This window comes from Salvia miltiorrhiza, chromosome 6 (assembly GCF_028751815.1).
Source record: "Salvia miltiorrhiza cultivar Shanhuang (shh) chromosome 6, IMPLAD_Smil_shh, whole genome shotgun sequence".
In the NCBI taxonomy this organism is placed as follows: domain Eukaryota; kingdom Viridiplantae; phylum Streptophyta; class Magnoliopsida; order Lamiales; family Lamiaceae; genus Salvia; species Salvia miltiorrhiza.
The window spans coordinates 39159739-39171740 of record NC_080392.1 but is presented as its reverse complement, the minus strand read 5'-3'; the positions used below and the strand labels follow the sequence as shown (position 1 = coordinate 39171740).

The following is a 12002-nucleotide window of genomic DNA, read 5'->3' as shown; positions in this document are numbered from 1 at the left end:
TCATTGTGCCAATTTCCTTCACAATTTTCGTCTACTTCCATTAAATAAATGCTCCCTCCCTCCCTGAAATAAGTTTCTTTTTTTCCTTTTTGGGACATCCGTCAAATAAGTTCTTCTTTCTTTCTTTCCATTTTTGGACATTGACCCCACCACTAATAATACTTTATTTATTCTTACTTTTCACTTTTTCACCACTCTCAATACTAGTTATAACATTTTTTTCACCTTTTCACCACTCTCAATACTAATTATAACATATTTTTCTCCACTATCAATAGATTTATCATTTTTCCTTAAAACCCGTGCCGTTCCTAAAGAGGAACTTATTTTGGGAACGGAGGGAGTAGTATATTCACTAATTCTCTGCTCAAAAAAAATACATATTCACTAATTAAAGTCAAATTAGGGATGAGTTCTTCTAGGCTTCTAGCCCCTTCAAGCAGCGATTTAATCTCGAGTTTGAATTTTATTAACATTTCTTAAATAGTACTCCCTCCGTTCACCAAAAAAATTCCTACTTGCCCTTAAATATTTGTCCACGAAATAAACTCCTACTCTGTTTTTTGGACAATTATACCCTCCCTTGCTTTTAAAATTACTACACTTTTACCTATTGTGCCCACTTTTACTCTACCATTACTTATGTAATTAGTCTCCTTAAACTTATTATATATTATTATTAGTATTATTATTAATTATATTATTATTTATTATTATATTATTATTATTGTTGTTGTTGTTGTTGTTATTATTATTATTATTGTTATTATCCTTATTGTTGTTATTATATTATTATTATTATATTATTATTATTATTATTATTATTATTATTATTATTATTATATTATTATTATTATTATTATTATTCTTATTGTTGTTGTTATTGTTATTATTATTATTATTATTATATTATTATTATTATTATTATTATTATTATTATTATTATTGTTATTGTTCTTATTATTGTTATTATTATTATATTATTATTGTTGTTATCCTTATATTATTCCTTATTGTGTTGTTATTATTATTATTATTATTATTATTACTTGTTATTATTATTATTATTATGGTTGTTGGGTTGTTGTTGTTGTTGTTGTTGTTATTATTATTATTATTATTATTATTATTATTATTATTATTATTATTATTATTATTTTATTATTGTTGTTGTTGTTGTTATTGTTATTGTTATTGTTATTATATTATCCTTATTATTATGCCTTATTATTGTTATTCTTATTCTTATTATTCTTATTATTGTTGTTATTATTATTATTATCCTTATTATTATCCTTATTATTGTTATTCTTATCTTATTCTTCTTATATGTTGTTATTATTATTATTTTTATTATATTATTATTGTTATTATTATTGTTATTGTTCATTAATTATTATGTATTATTATTATTATTATTATTATTATGTTATTGTTATTGTTATTGTTATTCTTATTATTATTATTATTATTATTATTATTGTTATTATTCTTCTTATTATTGTTATTGTTATGTTATTATTATTATTATTATTATTATTATTATTATCTTATTATTCTTGTCTATTGTTATTATTATTATATATTATGCTGTTATTATTGTTCTTATTGTTATTATTATTGTTTTATTATTATTATTATTATTATTATTATTATTATTATCCTTATTGTTATCCTTATTATTGTTATTATTATTATTATTATTATTATTATTATTATTATTATTGATTGTTGTTGTTGTTGTGTTGTTGTTTATTATTATTGTTATATTATTATTATTATTATTATTATCAAATAGTTAGTGAAAGATTAGTAAAAGTAATCACAATACATAAATACTACCCTTTTAGTCTTTTACACCACATTTTTCAGCTTTCTTAGTCTCCGTGCCGAACCCCAACTGGGAGTTTTTTTGGTGGACGGAGGGAGTAGTATATATGAGAATTTTATAATTGAAAATAATATCTTACTTTTTGTCTACAATACCGTTGTCACTTTTGTCGTTCTACTCCGTCTACAATATCATTGTCACTACCACTTAAAGCAGTACAGTCCACAAACTCCGCTCACAATAATATTCACTATTATTCACTAATTTTTTAAAATTCATGTCGTCCACAAAGTGGCAATGATATTGTGAACGAAGGGAATAATTTATTTTTGTTGTGAGCATTATATTGAATTATTATTAATTTGATAAAAGTTTATTCCGTGTACTTTGTTCTATATGTACGAAGTAGAATAGCCATTTGTACGATGTACGGTAATATTTATACTTAAAGCAAGAAAAAAAGATATTTATAATTAAATTTTAAAAAACGTAAATATAATAAATGAGATTATATATTAATTTATTGTTTTGAAAATTTAATTAGAATATATGATATTATTTTATAATAATTACATAATGTCTTATTCATAATATTTCAAAAAAAACAATTTTCTATAAAAAAATAGAAAATATAATTTAGAAAAATAAAAATATTAAAATTAAGAAGAAAAAATATATTTAAAATAAGGTTGCTAGTTTTAAGAAATATTTTATTATTTAAAAATATAGAATATTTAATATGTGAAATACTTAAATTATCATAACTTGTTCATTTTAAATTCATTTTTTACGTATCATGTAAACTATAGGTCATTTTATGATGTTTTATTCAATACATATATTTCATATTTTATTCAAAACATAATTAAATAAAAATAGACAAATGTGCTCTGTATAAAAAATGAGAAGAAAAGAAATAAAGAACCTGATATTATCACATTGATTTCTTCTTATTTACAAAATTGTCATTGAAATTGATTTTCAAATTGAAGATTCTCTTTTAAATATAATATAGATACATCAACTTAGATAGTTTGTCACGGTCTTGAATTTAATATACATATTGAATATATTACTTTTTAAATAGAATAATATGATTTTGATATAGAATTAAATTATAAGAAAGAGAAAATTTTGAAGAGAGAGAGAGAAAACAGATACAAATAAATTAACCTTCAAATTTGTTCTAGTTCTAACTACAAAATTACCATTCAATTTGCAATTGATTTATAATTGAATTAAGTTTCATGCTTTAATATTTAATAGGTTTTGGATAGGTTGGCCTGTGCCTAATCTTTTTTACTTTTTGTCAGGTTTCTTTTGGTTAATATGAGATATTTATAAGATTTTTTTTTGTTGATTTAAGTTTTTCCTATGATTTGACCTATAATGCAATTTGCTCTGATTTAATTAGTGACAATTACTGAAATCATAAACACTTATTTCACACTTTCATTTTGATGCTGTTAAAGCATCCGCAATGAGCTTACTTGATAGCCTACTTGATAGTGAGGGACCATATTGAGTAAGTAGTGCTGCATTGTGATTACTTGATAGCCTACTTAATTTTTTTAGTTTTGATTTTTATGTTTTTCATTTAAATTTAATTGCTCAAATTTAATAACACAATTTATTTCAAATTTAAATTGCATTAATTATAAAATCCTAAATATTAAATAAAACTTTAATAAAATAAAAATATTTCCTAAAAATTAACTACTCTGGCCCTAGAGGTCCGAAACGTGCCCAAAGGTGCTCCACCAAATCATTTCGGAGCTGAGCATGTAGATGTCTATCTCGAAGAATTGAATCTCTTCATACGTAGTCCTCAAAGGACACCAGTGTTTGTCGAGCACTTTCCGTCGAAGTGCTGCTAGACGCCCCGTCGTCATCTCTCCAATTGAGAGTCGCTTCACCTTCGTGCTTCACAATCATCTTGTGGAGAATGATGCAACACAACATGATGTCCTTGAGGTGTTGTACGTACCAGTTGCGTGCCGGACTACGAATGATTCCCCACCGGGCCTGAAGGACTCCGAAGGCGCGTTCGACATCCTTCTGTGCCGATTCTTGCATCTTCTTGAACCTCGCCTCCTTCGGATTGGTCGTCATTGGTGGACTCTTGACGAAGCAACGCCACTCCGGATATATGCCGTCACACAAGTAGTAGCCCATCCGGTATTCGCGCTGGTTGGCATGGAAGACCATCGGCGACGCCGTTCCTCCTAACACGTTGGAGAATAGAGGCGACTGATTCAGCACATTGATGTCGTTGTTCGAACCAGCGACGCCGAAGAAGGCGTGCCAAATCCACAAATCGTGGGATGCAACGGCCTCCAATATCAAGGTGGGCTCTCCCTGATCACTGCGTGTGTAGGCACCGTGCCATGCCTTTTGGCAGTTCTTCCACGCCTAATGCATACAATCTAAGCTCCCGAGCATCCCGGAAAAACCGTGTCGCGCCTCGTGCATATGAAGGAGGCGTTGGCCGACAGGTAATAGGCTCCGAAAGCCCGGATGACTGCCCTGCAGAACTTCTTGAGGCATACACGCCCGGTGAAGTCGGCGACTTTGAGATACTCGTCGAATACATCCGCACTAACCCCGGTGGCTAATTGACGGATAGCCGATGTGCATTTCTGCAAAGGAGAGAAAGAGTCTCGATCGAGTGCATCAGTGTTCATATGGAAGAAAATATCTTCACCTTGAACAGCATCGATGAAGCGCAAGAACAGCTCATTTTGCATTCGAAAACGACGCCGAAAAAAAGTATGACTGTATGTCAGATTGTCGTTGAAGTGGTCTTGCATAAGACGTACATGGGCCTCCTCACGATCACGATGTACGTATGATCGGGGACGTTCGACACACGCCGGCTCTGGCACCGGTTGGGAGGAGTATGGAGCAAGTACTTGTTTCTGCAACTCTACCCACTCCATGAACCTTTCAGCTACTTCGTCGGAATCAGGCGAAGAATCATGCTGGGGTTCCGCCATTTTGGGAAGAACAAAGATGAGATTTTTTAACAAAAATTGAAGGAGGTAGAAAGAGTGGATTGTGATGTGTGATGAATGAGGGAAGGAGGTAATATTTATAGAGAGAAAAGAGAGAGAAAAAAAAGGCCAAACGGCTATTTTAGCCGTTGGCTAAAAAAAAGGAAAATAGCCGTTGCACTACTTCAAATTCAAAGTTTATATTTATTTATTATTATTATTTTTAATTAAGGCGCGTGCAATGCACGCGCCATATCTCTCTCTCACTCGTGCATACTCGAAGGCTCGAGCACGCCTCGAGTAAGGCTCCCCCGCAACGCCTTACTCGAATGCAACGTTTTACCTGAGTAAGGCGATCGAGTAAAGCATTGTGGGTGCTCTTATAAGCTTTAATTAATAGTGGCTGCTATTATTTGCACAATAGGTAAACAATAAGTTCGATGAAAGTTTGAATTATGTCATCAACAAGAAATTAAAAGTGTGCAACATTCCTACACATTCATTTCTAATGTTTAAAATGTGATACAATGGGACAATGCTTATGCCCTTGTTATATGATCGAGGCAAAATTTAGATCACACTTTTAATTTGGGAGTTGTTATCATTGTAATTATAAGTAATTAAGAACATGCAAATACAATACTCCAAGTTAACTCCAATCTAAATAAAGTTATAGATATAACAATAAGTTTGAAATCGAAATACTAATATTTGCTGATAAACTTAATTGCCATTGGGAGTACTTATTAAAATAGTACGGAAACAAAATAGGTGGAAGCAAATTTAAAACGATTTTGCCTACTATATGGAGTATGTCTTTTGTCGATATTGTTGTTTCCAAAAATCAAAACGTAAGCACAGATCGCAAGCAAGCATTATCCAACATAATTTAGAGTATAACACAAGTTAACTCCAATCTAAATAAAGTTATAGATATAACAATAAGTTTGAAATCGAAATACTAATATTTGCTGATAAACTTAATTGCCACGTAAGGATCACATGATCTAGTTGTGCTTTTGTAATAACTATCTAAACCGCTGAATATTGAGCATAGTCAAAGGCACTTTTACATTATAGTTTAAAAGTATTTGAATTAACAATGTTGGTAATATGGGGTCAAGAAAGTATTAGAAGTAATATTAATACATGTCCCATAATATAAAAATGATTAATTATATGTCTACTCTTATATCAATATATATATATAGTACAGTTTTCTTTTCAGTGATTTATCATTTTCATGGAAATGTAAATTCCTTTTGTCTAAAAAACAAGATGCATATGATTCTCCACCATCGCTAAAAGTGAAAGAAATGTTTAATTCTTGTTGAAGGACATACTGAATGACGATTTTTTATTTGTACTTTTGTTTTTAATTATTTTTTAGACCTAATTTTTGAAGTTAAATACTTTGCCACACAAAATTGAATTTTTTTTTGCGTGTGTTGACTGAGAAGTTGGTGGCGTAGTCCACCAAACCTTCTCTTATTTTAACCCCCCCAAAAATATCCAAATTAGGTATTTAGCCAATGAAAGGTTGTTCATCAATATTTTGCTTTAAGCACGATTCTTCATTTATAAAAACTCACAAAAAAATTATGTCATAATCTTTTGAATAATTCAATATTTTGTTAGATTAAAATTCTATCTCTAATTAAATTTAGTCACAGTTATCGGCATCAACTTGATTGCAGCTATAACCACGACTTAATTGTATTTAAGAATTAATTAACGATTGAATCAAGATAAACTAAATAATTAAATAAACAAATAAATCCGAAATATTTATTTTTTGAAAATGTCTAATTACTTCGATTTATACTGCTCGCAAGTTTATCTTTATATATATAAAAAGCAAAGTAAATGTAATTTAATTCAATTGCAAGGATATAATTGGAATTTGTGGAAAAAATACACCCACTACTCTAATTATGTAACCAATTGCCGATTTTTATTATTATTTTTTTTAATAAAAATAAAACTGTCATGTTAAACATACCATATTAACCATGTATTACAACAACAAAAACTAAATGCCGCATGCATGTGATTTTATATACTTATTATTTTATTTTTTTGTAGATAAACTGCATTTCTCTTATTTTTAAACTTTTCTTTTAAATTTTTTTCTTAATAAAATAGAAGAGTGAATAATTAATAAATAGCTATTAATGTATTACTTAAAAAATGAAAGTTGTCAAGAAAAAAAATCAAATTATTTTGTTACTTATAGTTTCAATTTATTATATTTCTCTTCATTGCACAATTTAAGGTTGTTTTCGAAAGAATGATACTAATTATTACTTATATCTAAACAAACTCAGAAAATATAATATTAACAATATTAATATAATTGACTCTTTAAAAAAATATTGTTAAATGTATAACTAAATACTATCTTTTTATCTTTATTTATATTTATTTTTTCTAAAGATTGGACGCGTTTAAACTTTTTTGTTAACTTTTTTTTTGTCTTCTTATGATATTTTGATTATTATATTATGCATTAATATTTATTTTAATGTATAAAATTTATTAATAGAAAAAATAATATTATTATCAAGAGATATCAAATTATATATTTATAGTTTATGTTACACAGGAAATTAAAAAACAACCACATTATAAGGATGTTGTAAACATTTATGTTGTCTATTAGTATTATTTTAAATTCATAAATATTAATATTATTATATTTTAAATCCATAATCCATGTGTATCGCACATGTGGTATACTATATGTAGAAGAATGTGTAAATATATTTATTTTTTTAAGAAAAAAAATTCAACTAGAAGGACATAATTGAAAGTTTACAATTAAATGTATAATTAGATGTTTATAATTAAATTATTTAATCCACAAATGACCAACAATTTTATATAATCACACACGTAATACAAATATTTCAACTATCTAAGCTCAAACTAAATTTACAATTATTTCAAATAAAAAAAGAAAAAAAATTCACTCATCCAACTAAAAATTAAGACACTTAAACATTTTCTTCTTCTTTTTATTTGCATAAACCATTTTATTCTTTGTGTGTAAATGAGTTCTAAATAAAATATGCAATATGTCTATTAAATGAAAGTTCATGAAAAGAGGTCTAATATGCGATACACTAATCGTTTTTATTAAAATTTGTATCGTCTCTTTTTGAGATTATTTTTATGGACGAAGAAAATATAAAATATATACATAATTTATACGAGTCTAAAATCACAACCACCGCGCATAGCGCGGGAGATACACTAGTTAGTAATAAATTTCTACTCTGTCAAGATGCAAGAGTCACTTGCAAAAATATAATGAATGATCTACTTCTAATAGTAAACTTTAATTATATGTCCCAAATTATGAGGTTTCACAGTAACCATGTAGGGAATTATGGTGCACATTAGTTTGGTTCTCCAATACTTCATTAATAAACTATAATAACGGTCATGATTCAAATCAATATACAATATGATCAAAACATCAATATAATTACAAATATGACACTAATATATGTATTGTCTGACGAATATCAACTAATCAAATGTCGAGTATAATAAATTATAATAATAAAAAAACTAATTATAGTCCGAATATAAAGCGTATGTGAAAATAAAATTGGGGAGTCGAATTGTGTATAGGTGAATAGCTTTAAAGAATGTATATATAGGTGGGCATTATTAATGTTGCATTGGTGTGCAGTTATGGTTGGAAGGTTGGTGTATTTCATTATTCGTCAAACGCAGTCACTTTTTCTTTTGCCTAATGTAATTGTGATAATATACCATATAAATATAATCTATATTATTGTCTTACAACGATAAAATAGGGAATCACACTGAACTTGTTTTAAATTTTTGTTTCTAGAAGCATGTAAAATTCCAAAAATCCTTCATGATTGTGGATGTACTGCATTAATTATCACCTATTTTATATGTGCGAACTTCACATATTTAATAGTATAATAATTTATTGTAGATGTCTAGAAATGTTTTAGTAATTTACATGTATTTGTAATGAAATAAAACTTTTAAATTTATCAATGTGATATACATTATATATATATGGGTCGCGTTTTATGGAGACCACAAAACTGTTGAAAATATCAGTAATTCTGTTGAACGTTAAACAAACGTTCATCAAATTATATTGAATATTTGGGGTTTCTGGGGTTCGACCCTGTATACAAACATAAAATCCCGTTGAACGTTGCGCGAATGAATGCTGACCGTTAGATTAGATAAGATCAACAACTGAGATTTGGTCCTTATTCATTGAATATATGCTGGTCTCTATTGAACTTCTCCATATATATATATATATATATATATATATATATATATATATATATATATATATATAAATAATATCCCATATGTCCATGAAATAACTTCCTATAAGGGGGTGTGACACGAGTTTTAAGAAAAAAATTGTTGAGTATATGCAGAGTAGATAAAGAGTTATTGAGTATATTGGGAGTAGTGAAAAAATTTTGTAAATTGTAATTATATTTATAGTAAAAAAATAGATAGAAAAGTTTTTGTGGACATTATAAAAAGAAAAGTATAAAGATCTTTCATGGATGGAGGATGGAGGAAGTGTAATATAATATACACAATATAAATTGAGAAAATAAACCATTAACTTTACAATAAACAATCTAAAGTTGGTACATGAAAGTAAATTTAGTTTTTAGATAAACATGCACGAATTCTATCGACACAACTGAGCTTGACCAATATACTAGAAAATACATTAAAAACAATAAAAATTATCAATTTAAATCCAGAAAATAGTCAATTTGTTCCAAAGAAAAAAAAAACACTAATGCATTAAGAAAAAGAAAATGGAGTATTATATTTTTCATGTGGTAGAAGCTAATTATTCAAGCGAGAAAAGAAAGGGACGCGACGAAAAATGTAAGCCGTTGGATTGAGCAGAGGATATGGCTAATCTTCGCCCTCATGTTCTACCTAATTTTATTTTCCGGCAATCATATCATATGCAAAACCCAAAACTAACCACGTTTACGTGTCTCAATTTTATTTTATTTATTTTTATTGTTTACCTTTTCCGATCCATCAATTAGGTCGAATTTAAAATAGGCACTTGGCTGCTTTCCATAGTAGAACGAAGAGCCCATCATTTGCTTGGCCCACTATATTGTACTTTGTCGTGCAAGATCTTGCTAAAATATTAGTAATAAAATAGATATAACAATTTATTTTAATTCATGAAAGCCAACAATCGCTATTTTTGGTATGTATTGTGCAGGAGGCCGTAAATATAAATTACACATAACAAATAAATCGCATTCGAATTCAAGATCTTTGTTATGAAGATGATGTGGAGATAAATCAGAGATCCAACATATTAATTGGCCACCAACAATGCACAACACTGCAGTACCACCGCACATTTGATAATAGGAGAAGGAGAAAATTAATAAAATTTGTAATAGAGAGAGGACTTTAGTCTTTATGTATCTCATAACTTTATATCAATACGAAAATTTTATTTAGAAATCACAGTATATTTCAACATTGTTGATTACATGTATCAATTCTCATCTTGACACGTCTTTGCTCATAATTAAGTGCTTGGATGCCCTCATCAACGTTAGGTGGTCCCAACCAAAATGAAATCCTTTTATTCATGATTGGTATCATTAATTTGTATCTTACTTGTGCTTGAAAATTTTATAATATAAAGAAATGTTAATGTTGCAAAAAAAGCAAAATGAATAGAGGAAATTAAATATTATACTTACTAATTTAATTTCAATAAATTTTAATTAATTTTTATACGAAAACACTTACGTCCTCCTATTCATTATATAGATCGTTCTAAGCTATTGCACAAATAATAATAATTTATCTTTTACCAAAATTAACTTTAATAAATGCTAATTAATCCTTAACAGCATAAGCTATCACAGCTAGACTTCTTTCCGTTGTACGTAGGTCTCCAGTCTTTTTGTTCTCTGTGTCAATCCTTAATAATATAATCAAAGTTAATGAATTACTCTGTTTAATAAGGTTAACTTTAGAAGAGTATTCCACAACGTTAAATAATTTTTAAGAAAATTGTACAGAACGATCTAAATAATTTTTAAAAAATGCTTTTACTTTAATTTCATATATTATTTCTCGAATATACTATTTGGTTTGAATTCGTATCAATTATATATGGCGCGCAATATCTTAGTACATCGAGTACAAATTGGAACTATTTGTGTCAATCGTACAAGGACATTGTGCATCACGATTGATACGAATAGCCCCATTTCCTACTAATCGACTCGTAGCACTGATTGGTGCGTAATTAGCTGAAAAAACCGATCCAAATCATGTCATTCATATTAATGTAACTATAATTTTATCTGCATTTATTTTGGAGGCAATTTTGTTCGATTTCTAAAATTAGCTACACTATATTAAACTTAAGTTGGTAATCATCTTTTATTTTTCACTATGTATAATAATTATCTCAAATTTTATCACAAGAAATAAATATTGTTGGGAACTTAATGAAATATCATAATCCTAGTTTTGATGATACAAAAATCCATAGGTTTTAATTGTAATAGACTAGAACTATTTTGAACTCAAGTGTTAAAGTTCTTTTTCTAGTTTAGTTGCTGTTCTGAAGACTGAAGAACGAAGGACTGAAGACTGAAGTTGCCGACTGAAGCATCAGTCGATGAATCAGCTTTGACTGATTACTTAATGCGTGTCACGTGGAATCAGCGGACTGATACTAAAGTCAAGTATCAGTTAAACATTCTTCCTCGGACTGAACCTTCAACGTTCAAAGGAAGCCACGCACTCCAGAAGTACAGATGCATTAAATGCAGAGATCTCAGGATCGTCCTTTCTCTGCAGAGGCCATTCCTTTTTGGTGATTACCTTTTCAGAGATGTCGCATCTCCTGCTCTTCAACGTAGCCGTTCTCACCAAACAAGGAACCTCGAAGATTGAAGCCTCAGCCCAAGTTCAAATTACTCTCTAACGGAAGAAATCTTGAAGACCTTCTCCGCCAATGGATCTATTCAATACGTCTCCTATAAATAGCGCTCGAGGATCACTTCAATCTTTACCGATTCAACAACATAAGCTGAAACGCTGCCAAAATTGTTACTCAGCTAAAGCCAAACCTCTCCCCAAAGTTTGAATCGAAT

The 12002-nt window shown here is 28.6% G+C and overlaps 1 protein-coding gene across 1 annotated transcript; it reads right to left on the bottom strand.

The window, feature by feature from the left end:
• Window positions 1–4257: 4257 nt before the first annotated feature.
• On the bottom strand, window positions 4258–4827 carry LOC130990896 (uncharacterized). Its single transcript, XM_057915124.1, has one exon. It carries the CDS (start codon window positions 4825–4827, stop codon window positions 4258–4260), a length of 570 nt encoding a protein of 189 aa, XP_057771107.1.
• Between the last annotated feature and the right edge of the window lie 7175 nt (window positions 4828–12002).